We start from the raw sequence: 19139 nt of genomic DNA, 5'->3' as shown, positions 1-19139 counted from the left end.
CAAAATATCCCATCTTGATCTAGAGACATAATGTTAAACTGAACAGGTTTAACATTACCTCTAATTTAAGAAAAGAGGGAAGCAACATTCCAATTTGCTAAAGTAAACCTGCTCTTCCCACCATATTAAGATTCACATGTTAAAATCTGGGTTTTCGCTCTTTTTACTCAACCAAAAAATTATAAACAGGACTTGTTACAGGACAAATCATCTGTAGAAATATCCTCAGAGGATGGTTTTTAGTACAGGATATGAATACAACTTCCAGATATTCATTTGGCTTTAGTAGGATGTGCAGGAAAGGTCAAACAGGAAATGTTCTTAACAATTTGATAAACAATTGGTTCCACAACCATGAGGAACTCATTGGTAAATTAAAGCCCTTTGTCAAGGCATATCTGTCAATCTTTAACCTGAATTATTGCACTACTCTATACTTTCTCTCCAAACTCTGTGCATATGAAGCTGTGTATACAGCCATACACTAAGAGAGCTCTACCTACTCCAATAGTCATCCTCAGTCGACTAGACCTACCAATTCTCCTAGGGGACCAACCATCTGTTGCGTTTGACATCTTTGGATCTGGATGAATCGTCCCTCTCACAAAAAATTAACACACTACAAAGTCATTTCAAGGCGCTGTTTGTGATGGACGAACTGAAGATCTCTAGCAGTCAATCCAGATCCCATTCTCATGGGAGTCCTACAGGTAACCCGAATTGCTAAGGTCAGTGCAACTCCTTGCCTATCAGAACACCTGGGGCCTGTTAAAATCACCAATACTATAGAACAAAGCTTGCAGGTGTAACTATCCTTGTTCTTATTTTGATTCTAAAATCTCCAATGGCAGCAACAGACAAACAATTCAGAGGAAGCCGCCTGAATGAGATAAATGCCAAATTTTCTGAAATCGGTTGTCCTATAGATCTCCCTTGAACCATCAAGTGCCAGAAAGGCAGAATATTCAGTGTTTGCTACATCATAACTAAGTCGACTCAACCCTGATTGTTTTTGAATTGAGTTTAACTTTATGATTTAGGAAGGTATTGGATGTCGGTCTGATTGACCTTGATCTTTACCATTGCACTTAGTTTTTAAGACTGAGAGTTAAGCAACCTTGTGAATACTACAGGGCTTGAACCCCGGATTATTTATGAATAACATTCTAACAGACACATTTATGACTTTTCTCAATAAGTTCGTGGATGTACTATTTTCACCATCACAGTTTTTGTAAAAATTATCACAATTCCTTCTGGTTTTAACCAACTTTCATGTTTTTATTCCATTTTATTTCTCCACACCTTATTAAATGAATACAAATATTATAAACAGGAATTACTACCAAACTAAGAACTTACCGCATCAGAGAGAGCCTCAAGTTGCAGGATTTGAAGTTTCTGACTCATACCCTTGTAGCGGGCATTGTACCAACCACTGAAATTGGGGGAACGGAAAAATTTACGATAGAGTCCAACCCAGTCACCCTTCACTCCTGATGTCAACTGTGGACCTGATGTTTCCAGTGATGCTATAAAATCATCAGGATTGAACGGCCATGGTTGAGGAGCTGCCTACAAAACCATAAAATTCTTTTACACACATATAATGAAGCATTCTTTTGATTTTCTAAAAAAAATTGTAATTATTAATTTACTTAATACATCCTGGAAGTTTCTCATAAATTTTAGGACCCATAAGAGAGGGGAGGGTTTTCAAACAATTTTAGCCTTAAAGTGGTGGAACCAATTTTAGGTTGGATTTTTTAAATTCATGGCCCTTTAAGATAAATTCACTCATTTCACATTAAAAAATATATCATGATTTCAGATCATGTACTACTGCTTTATTCAGAATCAGGTTACAAAAATTACACCCATAGATTGTTACAATGGTTCTACTAATTCATAAACAACTATCACACATCCATAATTTGACGTTGTTTTACTAAAGACAACACCAAACACCCTGGAAGTTTCTCATAAATTTTACACATCTGGAAGAGCCTTTGTACTTGTCTGTCCTAAACACATTTCTACACAAAAACACAACAACTTGAACTGCACAGATTTGATTTATAGAGTGAATTAATACTGTCAATCATTATGGATGTCCGCCAGCCTTCCTCTCCTTACCTCTCTACTAATCTCTTGGGCTTGTTACAGTATGCTTGGCACGCAAGGTCGGCCCATCAGCGTCTATATTGGCTGTTGCTAGGTCCAGCCTACACATGATGACCACATCAGTCAGTCTTAGTTGTCTTTGTGCTTGTGGTAAAGGTGGTTGAGTATTAATTAAAGTTTTTACTGGTATGTAAACAAACAGGTATGTAAACCATTTTTTTGGACTATATTTTTCGTAATCAGGGACAGCTTAACAGCACTATTAGTACAATTTCTCCTCTTGCACCATTCTGAAACTCTTTAGTACAATCTATTCAACAAGATATTACTACGTCTATTTATCTAGCACCATTTTTTTTTCGGCTACCTATATTTAAATAAAAATTACTGTAACAACAAGTGCACATACTCCATCTCTGTAGTTATCAAGGTCCAATTCTTTTTCTAGTCAACATTAATAATTTACCAATTGACTTTCCAAATACTAATTTTATTTTATTTGCTGACGATAAAAATATACTAATTCCAGAAAACAACATAACGAGTATGGAGGAATCAACTACCCAGTAGGGATCACTTCTGGCTGGTTTATACCTTCCAGTTAAACCTACCACTGGGCACAGCAAAAACCGATGTGTCACTTAAATCTGGGTAACCTTATGGATGTCCAGGACCGGCACATCACTAACCGCAAATGTTTGTTCCCTACGTATCAGAGGTTCTTGGTAGCCTCAACAAGGGTGTGCCACCTCCTGTCTGCTTTGACTGGAGAGGCTGGTTCAAAGCTGGCCTCCCCTTCTTCCGGGGGGACATGACTGAGATTAGTGCCCTAATTCTTCCTCATGGATCTCGATATGAGGCGGCTCCTACCCCCAAACATTAACCATCCTGTCACTCCGGAAGCAGCGCTAAGGTCCTTATAGAACTAAGTGCAATTTATAAGCTTCTTGTTTTAAGAGAACAAAAAAAAAAAAAATGGAGGAATCAATCGTAAGAAATCTAAATCAACTTGATGGATGGTTCAATACTGCTGGACTGTTATTAAACCAAACCAAAACAAATTAAATGGATTTTAAAACAACAATTAATCATAACAATGTCTTGAAATGTAGCAGATTAAACCTAGTTGATTCACATACATTTTTAGGATTGAAAATTGGTGAACATTTAAACTGGAAATTTTATGTTAATTATCTAGTACACAAACTAAACTCTTTTTGCATTGCAAAGAAGATATTAGCAGATTCAGTATCTATTTCTATGTGTAAGATTGTACACTTTTCCTATGTACAATTAATTCTGAAATATGATAATGTACTCTAAGGTTCATCTCCTAATTAAAAAAATGTATTTAAAGCCCAAAAAGCTATTCTGAGAGTAATTGTTAGTGCAAACTTTAGAGAGAGCTGCCGATCGCTATTTAAAAAATCTAAAATACTCAAACTATTATGTTCATATATTTTTGAATTCATAAAATCCAAAAACCTTTGACCAAACATTAGCATAATCATTATACTAGACACAAAATTCTTCTTGCCTTTCCAATTCACAAACTCTATTATTTTAAAAAACTCCACAATATATGGGAATTCACTTATACAAGTGTTTACCTTTGTCACTAAAAGAGCTTAAAAATAATAATATTCAAAATAGTATTAAAAAACTCCTCAGGAAAAAACTTACTACACTATAAATGAAATGCTGAAAACAGTTTTTCAACAAATAAATAAAACAGTAACTAATCAATTTTAAAATCCCAACCCATTATGCAATTATTCATTTTTACATCATATTATCCCTTCAGGCTATGAAATATAAGGATGATTGTATTATTCTTTATAGACATAGTACAATATAGACAATACATGCAGTACAAACTGCAATGTTTGTATCTTAGATATACTTTTTTTAAACTTGACCATGCACCTATTTTTATTACTTACCGTATATAATTATTCAACTGTCAATGTGTAATAAATATTTTGAATTTGAATCAAACAGCATATCATGCAATCAAACGTCCTTGATGACCTACTTGCTGTGACCACTTGTCACTCGAATCAGGGGGCGAGGTTTAGCGAGAACCTAGTTCACCACGCCTCTGGCATGTCATTCCCTACATCTGTAAATATACATCCCTTGCTTCCCACTTTTGAACGAAATACTATGTTTACATATTTTACTGTTACCAAAAACTGATTACGCCACCTTAACTGGCCTTCATATCTGAGTGTGGGAGGGTAGACTCTTCACTATTGTGTAACCTTTTGTGTAAACCTTTGTTTAACCATACATGTCAATTTTAAGATGCAATAGCTAAAGAAAGATCAGAACGCAATGTTTCTTAAAGAAAAGTTTACAAATATATGTGGAGGCACTTTTTTACCATTCATACTGCTTTTTCTAGCTTAAAAGCTGTATATGCTTATTTTGTATAACCCCTAATTGCTGCCAAAAGTCACTACGGAGGCAATACATACGTGATTTAAGTTGTGTTTTATGACTTGCAATATTTCTAAGAACTGCTAATAAACAATTACAGAAGCTAGTTTTACTGTAAATTCTTGATGTGTATTTGCTGATTTAATCTATTACCGATTTATAACATAAGAATTTGAGTGAATCATTACATTTTAAAACTAGGTCACTTGATGAAACTATACTGATGTCATTACTTGTTGATTGATTTGTAACAAGCTCTATTATCTGAACTTTACACACATGCATGGAGAGGCCATTTATTGCAAACCAGCCACTCAGAGGCTGAAGCTCTCAAACCACAACACCACACAACCATACATAGATCAGTGTTTACTTCCTCGCATATCATTGTTGTACAACAGTATATTAAAATATGTTCATTTTTGCTGCTGTTTTTAAATCATATTTATTAGATAAACTGAAAATAAACAGGGACAAAAACTGAACCATGAGAAACAGATTCATGTTTTTAATGTATTGTAATTTTTGTTCTTTGTGTACTTCTTGCAAAGCAGGAAGGAAACCAGGCCAATTCAAAGTCTTTAATATCATATTTTTGTAATTTTTATATTAACATTACAAGGTTGCCACAATAAAAATCTTTGAAAGTACACAGAGTACACCACATAACCAAAATGACCAATCAAAAGAGATCACCACACAGTCAACAAAGGCAACTTATAGCATTTTTTGAGTATTTAAATGTTTCTCGCTGTTTTTAAAAATCAAACTGATTTGAATTTAGAAAACTATTTTTTTCCATACAATTCATAAATTGTAATTTTACAGCTACTTAAAAAGATTTTTGAAAAAGAAGACACAAGCACAATCAAAATGATACCTAGAAAGATCATTTCCATACCCCCTTTATAAAAAATAAGACTGTGTATGAAGGTTTTAACTTACCAAGAAAACCTTCTGTCAGGGTGACTGGTTTATGATAAGTTTGACACAATATTTAATCAAATCAATATATGTCTAAATGGTAAAAAGCACCTCATTTCATCCAAGCCCCTCTCTCTCCTTTTTATTTCATTTGATTTTTTTAAAATTGAAAACTACTATTCTTGGATCTAATGAAGAAATTATTTTAAAATTCAAAATTTTACAAGTCATCTCTACTTGGTCTGTCTCCAGATAATTGCAAAGAGGCAACTTGTTTACTGTAAGTCATCTCTACTTGGTCTGTCTCCAGATAATTGCAAAGAGGCAACTCGTTTACTGTAAGTCATCTCTACTTGGTCTGTCTCCAGATAATTGCAAAGAGGCAACTCGTTTACTGTAAGTCATCTCTACTTGGTCTGTCTCCAGATAATTGCAAAGAGGCAACTCGTTTACTGTAAGTCATCTCTACTTGGTCTGTCTCCAGATAATTGCAAAGAGGCAACTCGTTTACTGTAAGTCATCTCTACTTGGTCTGTCTCCAGATAATTTGCAAAGAGGCAACTCGTTTACTGTAAGTCATCTCTATTTGGTCTGTCTCCAGATAATTGCAAAGAGGCAACTCGTTTACTGTAAGTCATCTCTACTTGGTCTGTCTCCAGATAATTGCAAAGAGGCAACTCGTTTACTGTATTTTTTTAAAGGAAACATTTAAGTGGAACATTTACAAAAATAATTTACTCAATTTACAATACAACCGTAAAAGCCCATTTATACTACAATTTAAATTTACTACAATATCTATTGGACAATTCTGAATGTGATTTAATTTGGCCTAGTTTGCTTTCAACAACCATCCGAATAACATTAGTTATCTCTATATTATATCTATTTTAAGACTCCCTTATGGATTTGTTATTGGTTTTGTTATTTGGCTAAGGAAACAACTTTTCTACATATCTTTTTGTAATGTTTATAGTGGATTTTAAAATTAGGAGATATTCCACTTGGATTCAGAGTGCAATATGTGCTTATTGGCAGCAGATATACAAGGCATTACTTTTTCACTTAGGCAAGCATATTTACTTGAAGTGAAAATAGAAAGATCAACAGCGTTACATAAAACATCTGCAGTTAAGAGTTTGGCTGTTTTAAATGAGACTTAAGCACAACTTTAAAAGTCATAACATTAATATCTGTTTTTTTTTCTAAAATTTATCTTGTTTGAATCTTGTAGTTTACAGATGTTATTATCAGCTTCTAAGCATATGATCCCGAAGACCAAGGGCTGTTGTTATTCATTGTATATGAAACCATTTTTACAGATTTGCAACTAACCTATTTGTTGATTGAATTCTTGACTGTTCAGCTATGCTGAGTCCAAAATATAATTAGTTGGGCAGCCTACATTTTGAGTTTTATGAAACAGTGAAGAACCAAAACCCATGATATTATAATTTTTAAATGGTATAAATTTGTTTTTTTTTTAGTGTATTAATTTCTTCTTCATATGTGTATATATAATATTTCTATATTTTTTTGTTCTTAAGATTTAATATTCAACTAGCTGTTTATATTTTCTTTGTAATGATTGTAGTTTAAAATAATCTCATAATTTAATTTTTTCATTTGGATGGTCAAATTCTCTCATATTCTGCATTTTTTGTAATTTTATCCCTTCATATTAATTTGTATTACAAATTTCTCTTCTTTATTGTTTAATTTTATGCATTTTTCAACTGGTTGTTCTGATTATTAAAATTTAACTTTCAATTCCAGCTTATATTTTTATTTAAGTGATTTTCCTCTATGAAGTTTTTGATTATTTTTTCATAAGGAGCATTTCATAAGTTTGATGCTAGAAGAAGAGAGTTTCTAGGCTCTCATTCTTTTCACTTTGGGTACTTATTAGTTAGACCTAATAGTAATGTATCGTAGTCGAATCTCGAAACTACAAAATCTTCACAACAGATTCAGATTCGAGAATCGATTGATGATATTCAACAATTAAATCTCAAACCTGCTTCTATTTGCTGTATCACTAATTTATTCGTACAGCAGTGATGTTCAATTTTCACTATATGTAAACAATGAATCATTTCACCGGAATATTGTCTCCTGTATTGCAAATCCTATCCGTAATGACTATACTGTTACACTTTATCCTACACACTCTCCTTTATAATTCATAACAAATACAATATAATACACATTGTGAAGAGAACTCTAACAATTAAAAATTAATAGGTTTAATACAAAGTGCATCAACTACTTGGTCAAACTTGTGTTAAAGTCAAGCCCTTTTTTTACCAATATTTAAAAAATAACTATTCACATATTATAACAAACAAATACACCTTATCCTGTTGTTAACTTTTACACAGAGTACTACATACATCGTCTTATTCAGTGATTGTTAAATTTCTTGCATGCTTTTTTTTTATGTTTATGTAAAAAATAGAAAAGGTATTAGTTCTTGAAAAGTCATGTTTCATGATATATACAGTATATGTAATGTTGGAAAACATAATCATGTTATCCCTTCAAACATCTATTGTCAAAAACTAACTAAAAAAATAGAATTTTAGGATTTAGTATGTAATGACTATTTTCATGTAAAATGAATATTTTCTTAACAATCCTAATATTTTGTTAACATTTTTAAACTCACTATGTTTATAATGTACTTAGTAAAATTATTTTTGATGACAAATTACAATTACTTCGATAAGTTAGTGGAAACATGGTTAAGATTTGAAGAATCGATATATTTCAATTACTACGATAAGTTAGTGGAAACAGGATTAATAATTGAAGGATTTACATATTTCCTTTAAAATTGTATATATTGTTGCTTTTATAATGTATCCTTAGTAAATGGGACATAGTTTTATTTATAAATTTCAATAAATTAAATCTTTATTATTCAGTTGGTTAAAATATTGTATTTTACCCAAATTAAATCAAGAACGGGAATAAAACTCAAAACAGAGGCTTTGATTTTAAAATCAAAATAAAAATTATTTTAGATTAAAAATCATATAACAATTCAGCTGCTCACACCTCAAGATATACGTTATACAATAAAAGTGGTTTCTTTTCTTATTTGACACACCTTTTGATTTATACAACCCACAGTTTTATCAGTACCTTGTAGGGGGAAATATTCTTCTGAAGAGGCATGAGGGTTCCCATGTATCTCTCGAGAGGAATCATGAAGCTCTGTGTCAGCTCTAGCAAGTGGCGTCGCAGAAGAGCCGACTGCACTTCTCCTGGCCGTTTTGTCTGGACACCCTTCAAAACCTTTTTCAAGATTGTTTTATCCTTCTGCAGAAATGGCTGGTACTGAGTATAAACTCCTGGCTTTGTGTCTAGCATCTTCAAATGGTTACCTTTCCTTATCTTGTGTTTCTGAAAACTGCCTGGAAACAAAATTGTGCTATTTTTAAATGCACAATAATAGTGAATAATTATTTATGATACAATAACACTGAAAAATTAGGAAAAACCCCATTATGAAAATGACATATATATACTGTACTGTAGAAATATTCCTTTGGGTTGAAACATAGATTGATCTAGACTAAAAAAATGTTTACACATTATGATATGTTATCCTTTACGACTGCAAATTTGGTTTAAACAATATGAATGAACAAGATAAGATGTATACTAAAACACTATATTTAAAATATATATTAATTCATAAAAAGTGAAATGATTAATAGAAAAGGTATTTTTTCAAAGTAATCCAAACATGCAACTATGTGTTAGCACCCTTAAGATATATGAAAAACCATACCTAAAATGGTTAAATGAGTTGAGTAATAAAGAGGTAACGATAACCTTGTTTCAACTTGAGTTTATGTTTATAATCCTTGGAAGTTGCTCCCTCATGTGTAGTAATAATCTTTGGAAAATTTGACTCCAAAACTTTTAATATAAATTTAATATATTTTCTTATGGGGAAAATCTATATTAAACATACATTTTTAAAAACTATTAGTATTATCAGATAATAGTAAATTTAACAATTCATTATCACTGTAAGCAAATTTGGGAATGCCAGTGTCTGAGTAGTTTAGGATGTCGGACTTTGGACCTGAGTTAGAAATAGCAGTTTCAAATCCTGTCTGTGACCATTGAATTTTTTATCTGTACCATGGACTTTCCTCCTAATTCTGTTTAATAAGATCATCACATAGGCCAATGGCCCATGAGACAGGCAGAGGAATAAGGTTTAAAAGAAATTGGCCTCTCCTTTTTTTTAAAAAAAAAAAAAAGAATTTTGCTTCTGAAAAGAAAAGTTTCAGAACTGAAAATTTTTTGAATATGATATGAGATCCTATTTATAACATAGTTTTAAACTTTCGCTCCATGTAATAAGAGGAGCCTCAAGATGTGCAGCCAGCATGTAACCTGTGTGCCCTCTTAAATACAGCAATATTTTGGACGAATATAAACTAATAAAAAAAATATATATATATATATATATATATATAAATTAAATTTAGATTACAACTCATTGGTATAGGTAATGAAAACAATTGAGAGGAAATGAACTTTGCTAAAGTTTTGTACATAAATGTGATGTACTCAGTCTTCTTATACATTCATCATTTCAAAGAGAAATTCAAAAATTCTGAATTAATTACCACCATTTGAAGAATCAGGTACTTTGATGATATGAGGCCAGTGCTGCAGTGTCTTGGCAAAGAATGGGTTAGTGACACCAAGAATAATCGGTGGCGGTGCATGTGTTCTCGTTGTGTATTCTCGAAACTCGCTGTCGTGTATTGTGAAGTATGGTCGGTAATCCGCATAGTACATCAGTGGAGTTATCATACTACAAAAAAAGTTATGATCAACTTAATATTTACTATATGTATGTATGGATCTATTAATTTTACAATATATCAACACTTATGTATACATTTGAAATTCCATTTGTTTAGAATTAGGGTATTTCAAATATATCATTTAATATTTTATATTTATTAATATTAAACTGTACCAAAGTTTTCCAAATGAAATTTAACCTAACAATATTATGTAGGATTCAAGCCTGTTTGTGTTTCTGGATGCACAGAGTCCAATGTTGCATTAAGTAATGTTCAAGGTATACTTCTAATGTTATTAGGTGAGGCTTGCAAATGAAAAATGAGGTAATCTCTCTCACAAAACACCAAAACTTAATAATAATACATACTTAAATGCTATCCATGAAAAAAAAAACATACATGTTATTCAATAGTAAATAATACACTTCAATTTCTAACAATAACAAAAACATGTAAAATCCATACATTAGTTAAAATCTAAAACATCATTGATATAGACAACATATCTGCAAAGGTCACAAAAGGAAGGACTATTTACTCCATTAAGATATTTAAGTCTGCCAACTGAAACTAAATACTTGACGATTGACTCATCTAAAATACAAGGATCAACCTAAAAGTAAAGACTATTTGTACTTATAGACACTTTTATTCAAAGATAATGAGGGAAAATATATCTGACTCCATATTTCCAAGCCTTAGCTATTTTTCTATTGTAGTTGCCATTTAAATTGAAACATATGATATGGCACTTCAACAGTTTTTTCTATGCCTTCTGCATACTCAGCTGCCGACAAGTTATTAAACCAGGTTGTAGTTAGTTCTATAGTTATTGACATACAAAAAATCCATTACTTTGGGGAAAAAAGATGGTAATTACTCAAGTACAAATTCTGGTTTGATTAAGAATGCTTACAAACTTTCAATTATACTGCTGAATAAAGAATGTACCTGTCGTATATTGGCAAGCCTGACTGATGATGTAGGTATCCCTTTGTTGTGGGACTATTTCTTCATCTATTTAGCCACTGTACACCCCAATGTAAGTTCGTTAGACTCTTCCTTGTTTTCAAAGCTCAAGATACAGCTGAAAGTTCACCGTTTCAAAGATGTTTTCACCATTCAACAAGATCAAGATTCTCTGACAAAGGTTACAAAAGCTTCCAGGGGGCCTTTGCAGTGAAGGACTCCCCCCCCTCCACGTGTCGGGTATTGGCAGTGTCGGTATCATTGTATGTCCAAGGAGACATACAAAAAAAGTTTTATTTTTAAAACTTTTAACAAAAAATACTGATCGGATCAGAAAAGTTTTTTTTAATAGACCCAGTCTCATAACTTACACACAAATGATGTACAAATGCGACTCAGTTCTTTTATTTATTATGAGCTCAATAAAATTAAACATTATGTAGGGAATTCATTATTAATAAACATATGAAGACAATTCTTTGTCAAGACTGTTGACAGAGAAAGCACAACGTGTTTATGGCATAGTTAGGAAACAATTCGCTAGACCCAGAGTTTAACAAAATGTCATACAATAAACTTATTTATTTGGTGATGTGATAAAAATGACCTCAAATCATCTACATTTTCTGCAAATATGACAACATCATCTGCAAAAGCTAGGATGTTTAGTTTAGCTCCAACTTCCACCCCTAACTCCCTCTCTGCTACACTCTGAAGTGCTTCTTCTATGTGAGTGAGGCAGAGAAAGTGGGGTTGAAGACGAATGATGCAAAAACTAAATATATGCACTTTAGAAGGAATCAAAATCAAAGAGGAGGACCCCTACAAATTGATGGGCATGTTTTCGAACAAGTGGAGAACTTTAAGTACCTTGGGGTCACAATATCAAATAAAAACACAGATGAACCAGAGATACAAAATAGGATCAACTCAGCAAATAGATGTGTATATGCATGCAATAGGATACTTTCAACCAAATCTCTCTCTCACAAAACTAAAACTAGAATATACAAAACAATTATATGTCCAGTGCTTTTGTACGGATCCGAAACGTGGAGGCTAAATAAGAAGGATGAGAAAAAGCTTCTAGTTTTCGAGAATAGAATTCTACATAAAATTTATGGGCCATCATATGAACAAGGGGTGTGGAGAAGAAAACATAATAGAGAAATCAGGGAGCTCTACAATAGTACGGATGTAATAGGAGAAATAAAGTGCAGAAGACTCCGTTGGGCAGGCCATGTTTTGAGAAGAGAAGAGGAATGCAAACTGAAGAGGGTAATGTACGATAACCCAGAAGGAAAACGGCCCCGGGGGAGACCAAAAGTGAGATGGTGGAACCAGGTGAAGGCTGATATGGAGAAGATGGGTGCTTCAGAGGAAGATGCAGAGGACCGTTCAAGATGGAGGAGCTTTGTTGGTGCGGCTAAATATCACCTCCGATATAAATGGTCCTGGGAGTAAGAGTAAGTAAGTAAGTAAGTGATAAAAATACTAGAGCCACTACCCCCATCGCTGGATAGGGATTTAGTCTCAGTTAGAAGTTCTGAATCTGCAGTGAAAACAACTTATTCAACAATATAGATAAGAATACATTTAGAACTGTGATTTTAAGACAAAAACCAAGAATTGGTTGATAGAGAGTACTCTCAATCTGTGGTTTCCATCCTCTGCAAGAAACTAATCCAAAAGGATTTGAAAAATTAATAATAGATTTAATTTTCTGATGTATGTCAGACAATACATTAACACATTCGCTGCGGGTGGTAACTCTGGTTACCACAAAGCCTTTGTTCTGAAATGAGGTCAGTGTGCGGCCAGCACTTGAGCTATCACAATGCCGTATTTCTCGTTCCTCGGGAGGTACTTTTCCCGTGTTTTCATGTAGTTCATTTTCACATTAAATTTTTCATTATTTTTAATGATTTTTAAGTTTTTTTAGTAGTGATTATGCAACACAATGGATCTACCTCAGGACCAAGTGGTATACAACAACCAAGTCCCAAGCATACAACAGAGACAGTATTGAGTTCAGACGATGAAGATGACAACATGGACGATATAGAGTACCAGATAGACTCAGAAGTTGAGGATCCTGATTACCAACCTTCCCCTATGGAGCACTCACAACCGGATTGGAATAAAAGATATTCCCTTTAATAGACAAGAAGGATTTTTAGTTCCTTTGTCAGATAAAAAATCTCCAATTAGTTTTTTTCACACTGCTTGTGGATTTGTTTTATTTAGAGGGAATTGTTAAGGCAACCAATAAGTACACATTTGAGTTTTTGTGGGCCCTATACTGTACCTGGCTCTTGAGTTGGTAAGTGGAAAGATCTATCTATCAAAGAGTTGTTGTGTTTTCTTGGTCTTATTTTACACATGGGCATAATACAAATGCCCAGACACCAAGATTATTGGAAAACGAATAAATTGTTTTCTTCTTGTTTCCCAAATTTCATGTCACGAGACCAATTTTTTATTATCTTACATTGTTTGAATTTCGAAAGCCATCCTGATCCATCTAATCGCTCATCTAAAATCCAGTTCCTTATTAATTACTTCAATAACAAAATGAAGTCTGTGTACTATCCACAACAAAACCTGTGTATTGATGAGGGCTTGGTACTTTGGCGTGGTCAGCTGTATTTCCGTCAATACATAAAAGGAAAACTGCACAAATATGGGATCAAACTGTACAGTCTGTGCGATCCCCATGGCTTGATTTTAAAGTTCTTTATGTATTGTTGTGTACTTGATGATTTTGGTGGTAAGAGACATGCGGCTAACATTATACTAAACCTGATGCAAGGAAAACTAAATTGCAGACACAGCCTTTACATGGACAATTATTATAATGGTTTTTCTCTCGCCTCCACTCTTTTGATAAGAAATACCTACAGCACAGGTACGCTCAAATTGAATAGAAAGTACATTTCAACGGATGTTAAGTCAGCTAAGTTGAAAAAAGGAGAAACCATTGCACACTATGCCAAAAGTGTATTGGTAGCTAAATGGAGGGATAAAAGAGTAGTGTTTACATATTTGTTTACAACTTAGTGTATAAAATTCTTCATTCTTGTCCATAGAAACCACAGCTAATAAATATTTTGCCTACTTTAACAAAAGAATTCAAGAACATCAAATATAAGTCAAACAAAAACGAAGAAATGCAAGGTTCTTATAAAATTGAACATACTTGTATGATGACTGAAACAAGAAAAGATCATAATAGAAACAAGCACTGTATCTAAGAATTTTGTTAAGAGGCTTGGGATTTTATAGGAATACACTAGGAATACCTAATTGTAACTAGGTGTTTGGTGTGAATTTAAATTTTTTTTAAATAAGGATCTTATTATCAAATTGTGACAGTTTTCTATTAGATTTTTTTTTTTGTCAATGAGTATTACAAATAAGTAACAAATCTAATATACTAAGTAATGTTATCTATAAATCTTAATTCATCTATCTCATTAGAATTGCACAGAAGTTAGGCCAGAGATATTCACCTGACAAGGGCTTGGACCATCTGTGCAGAAGTGGCCGGAGACGAAGCCATGACTACAATGGGTTCTGCAGTTAACACCAGTTCCCATAGTAAGTGCATGTGATAAAGCACGGTAGAAAATACTTGGAAAGTGTTAATCTCATAGATGGATGGTAGAACGGTAGGAAGCAATGTTGGAGGCACATTTGCCACATTGAGCGGGCCACCACCTGAGTTGCTCTTGGCACTGTCACATGGCACTTGGACCTGAAACATTCCATCTATCAGTTCATCAGAAATTACTAAATGAATATAAGATAGGTTTTAATAATATAACAGAAAACTTATATATGAATTGCAATGTGATTATTTCAGAATTATGACAACAAAATTACAGTCCTAATAAGAACCAACAATTACAGCTAGGAAAGCTACAGCTCTTTTCTTTTACATGTTTCATGAGCTAAAACCACTTTCCCTGACCAAATAAAAACACCAGAAATTTTGTTTGAAGATTTGTTCACATTTACATTTATAAATACAACCAATATAGCCTAAATATAACACATTTATAAACAAAGTTTTCTAACATATTGTGATGTTTTAAACCATAATTAGTTCACCATTTTAAATCTGACCTCACTCAGCTTGCCATTTAAGATTAGGTACAGAAAATGTTTACTTACGTTTTTAACACAACATATATGTAAAAATATATAATTTTTGGGATATTTATTGTGTTTTGTTAATTATAAAAAATGTCTTAAAAGTGCAGAAATCTATTCAGAGTTAGTCAAAATTTAATAAACTAGTATGGAAGCAATTTTAAGAAATATTGTATTGAATATACCTGAAATCTAATGACAATTTTTACACAATGTCTATTGTCTCATTGAAAGCAGCACTAAGCGTTGTCTACTTCTACACTATTTAGAAGTAGATATGGATTAGTACATGAGTTTTAACCAGTAGCAATTACAAATAAACTAAAATTACCAATAAGTAATAAAACACTAACACAACTTACCAACAGTAAAACAATACATAGGTATTTACAAGTCTCAACACAATAACAAAACATGTCACTGTTGTCAGATGCTCACAGAGTGTTTTAGCAAAAATTTCAAGTAACTTAAAAGCCAAAAATAAATGTATACGCATTGCCTGTTTTAAGATTATAAAGAATAAAACAAACAGCTTTGACAAAGCTTAATAACTAGACTCAGGGAAAGCACAACCTCTTTATTTTTTGCAAACTCTTTGTTTCTACAATTTTACAACATTAAATATTTCAAACTAAATCTCTCTGTGGTTGAAAATGTGGATGCCCAAATGGGTACAAAATATCCTGTTTTTGTGTGTTATTTTTAATATCATTATGTTAAGAAGAAGAGGAATATCCTTTAAATCTTTTAAAGGTAAGCCTATTCTTTCTATCCTATCAAAATTGTCATGTTAAAATTGAACAATAACTTGGTACTCGGTTTAATATAATTGTACAATGCAAGCATAGTGAGTTGAGACACGAAACAGACAAGGGAGACCCCTTAATCTTCCATATAACACTCAGTGGTGTAACTAAGGGAGGCATGAGGGGAATAGAACTCTCCCCCTTCCCCAAAAGTCCTAAAAAATAATTGTATAATAGCAATCCACCTTGTTTTGATATACATCAGTTACATGTTTTACTTTGAATTAGGCCCATCTAATTTATTTAAATTTAGATTTATCCCATATCTCCCAGTGTGGTTTGGTTTTCAACCAAATTTATCCCCCCCATTCAAAGCCAAGTAGTAGTAGTTACACTACTGCCAACACTAATAAAATAATACTGATATGCTTAAAAATGAAATTGCTTAGTTAATTAAGTTAGTATGATATTTTGTTCGCTTGATTACTATCATTTTTATTTCCAAAATAAAAGTAAAAATGTATAAATAAAACACTTACCTGAAGAACAGTGCCTATAATTGGCAAATTGAGAGTGTCGCCTGGAATAGGAGGTGCCCACTGGTCAATATCATGGCATGCAGCCTCCACACTGTTTAAGCCATGATCAAAGAACTCTGGAGCTACTAAGCTAACAACTTCGCTAAACAAGTTGATGAAAGGGAACCGCGATATAATAATTACACTCTGTAACAAACATTAAAATGAAAATTATAACTGAGTTACAAAAATAAGGACATTAATAAATACACTGCTTCAAACAAACCAAAGTAAACATATTTCACACTAAAGACATACTGATACGTTGGCCTTCCTGTTCAATATTACAGTACGATGTTGATCATTTTTAACCTTAACACATCTCAACCCTACCAGTAGATTATGACCTTCTTATCAACTACAATACGCATTAGGTACAAGAAAACGCAGACAATATGAAAGGTTTTAAATGGCAAGGCAGGAATCAACTAGCCTTTATCATTAAGTTGTTTGAGGCTTTCACATAATTCAGAGTTCTAGCTGTATCAGAGAGGAGTTAACCTGTAAACGTAATTATGTACATAGGTTCAACCTATGCAGCTTATTTTGTACTTTGGACATTTACAAGGCCCTCATAAGATGTTATGCAAACAGTTCGGAGAGGCTTTCAACATTTTTTTATACTGAGCAAAGAGAAGTTTATGTTCCTGTGGCTCTTGTATTAGAGCCACATATGTCAGTCTCTACCTACTAGTTGGTATCAGTTAGTAACTATAAAGAACCTGGTCATAGAGTTTTACCTACATGGTGGAGGACAATGAAGGCTGATGCAGAACCTGGGCCAAGGAAGTGATTTAGTCTCTTTTATACTCAAGCCTGTTATAAATGATATAAATAACAATCTGGAGGTGCTCTCTTAGGAGAGTCAGATCCTTACACTATCTGTTTCTCTCCAAATTTAACTCTGATTCCCTTCATATTTATATAGTCATATGGAATTTGAGTGCTAAGAATGTTAACTAATAATATTGACCAAGGTGTTCATCAGCAAAAAGTACATCCAGATGAGGTGAATGTAAAATTAGTGTTCAGAAAGATCTTAAGTGGGTTTGAATTCTCGAGTAGTGAGTTTGATGACAAGGGAAAAGGCGACTGCTCCACAGGAAGGAGTTTGATTTCTTAGCAACAACCTTATTAAGACTATGTCTGGGAGTATATTTTATATACAATCAAGGTCTGACACACTTGCTATGGAGCACTTGTTGAAGCAGTGACCCAGGACCTGGTTGTCAAGGCTGGTATGTAGGATGTTACATAGTATGAAACTTCAGATGACTCCTCTCCTTCATTTTTTACTAGCTAAAATCCCTAGGTTGACTCTGCTTACCCTTGAAATTCTGTTTAAGGATTGCATTCAGTACATTCACAATCAACACAACCGTCTCCTGAGAATACGCATGACAAGAGGAAGGTGACATTAAGATAACCAGTGCCAAACCGATTTCCATATGTTGGAGACTCATCTGATAAAAAGTTACTATAAAACTATGATGGTCACATCATACTTCATCGTGACTCTGTATGTGACATGGTGAATATCAGATGCTGGTTGGACTGTGGCTGTAGAAGAAGAACGCCATAAGTCCCATATGGTCTGTAAAGAAATGTGTCCTTCTTTTAACTCAGCTGATAGGTTTGAATTAATAAGGCTGAAAGCCAGGGATTGCTACTACTTGATAAGAAAATCGACACGCTTACTTTGTAAACTATCTTTTAGGGTCCAATGATTGAAGAAACACATAAAAGTACACATTTTTTCACATAATTACAAATTTTTGATTGCACTGCAATCTTTCTCAACCAGTAGAGAGAGATATTATGAATTCTGAGAGCAACCAGTAAAGAATGCAGTGCAATTGATAATTTCTAGTTATGTGAACAAATGTGTACTTTTATGTGTTCTTTTGATCAGAGGAACCTTTAGAAGATAGTATTAAAGGTAAGCCTGCTGATTTTTCTATCAACTACTAACAAACACTCAGGTGATAAGTAGAGTTCCTCACTTCCTTTTGTTGTCTGCATGCTGTGACATGGCTAAATATTAAAACTGGTTCTCTTTCAGTAATACAATGAGACCAATTATTCATTTTGGCATGCACTGTCACGTATCATGGGATTTGGTTGTCTCAGGTCATGGAGAAGTTCTTAGTGAGTTTGTGTTAACTTTTCATCTGCTTGGGAATATCATGATTGGGGTTCTCTGAGACAGCGATATAAACTTCAGTAGGTCAATTTAGATGACCACCAGAGAATGGTGTCATGCAATTCATAGGAGTCGGGTGAATAAAACAGAAGCCAATGGTGCACACCAACACCCACCCGAACATTAATTTCCTTTCTTGTTTATATATTTACTCGTCCTC

General features: G+C 33.3%; 1 protein-coding gene across 3 annotated transcripts in view; it reads right to left on the bottom strand.

Moving 5' to 3' along the window:
• LOC124369123 (protein DENND6B) overlaps positions 1 to 19139 on the bottom strand; it is a 69766-nt gene that overhangs the window by 25521 nt on the left and 25106 nt on the right. For all 3 annotated transcript variants that reach the window (XM_046826882.1, XM_046826883.1, XM_046826884.1), the window contains exons 4-8: positions 16738 to 16923; positions 14810 to 15054; positions 10143 to 10333; positions 8638 to 8909; positions 1363 to 1575 (exon numbers count right to left, since the gene is read on the bottom strand). In XM_046826882.1, coding sequence (XP_046682838.1) covers positions 1363 to 1575; positions 8638 to 8909; positions 10143 to 10333; positions 14810 to 15054; positions 16738 to 16923 — 1107 coding nt within the window. The remainder of the gene's footprint in view (positions 1 to 1362; positions 1576 to 8637; positions 8910 to 10142; positions 10334 to 14809; positions 15055 to 16737; positions 16924 to 19139) is intronic.

The sequence above is a fragment of the Homalodisca vitripennis genome, chromosome X (assembly GCF_021130785.1).
Source record: "Homalodisca vitripennis isolate AUS2020 chromosome X, UT_GWSS_2.1, whole genome shotgun sequence".
Classification (NCBI taxonomy): Eukaryota; Metazoa; Arthropoda; class Insecta; order Hemiptera; family Cicadellidae; genus Homalodisca; species Homalodisca vitripennis.
The sequence above is the reverse complement of the archived record's forward strand: the minus strand, read 5'-3'. Positions and strand labels throughout refer to the sequence as shown.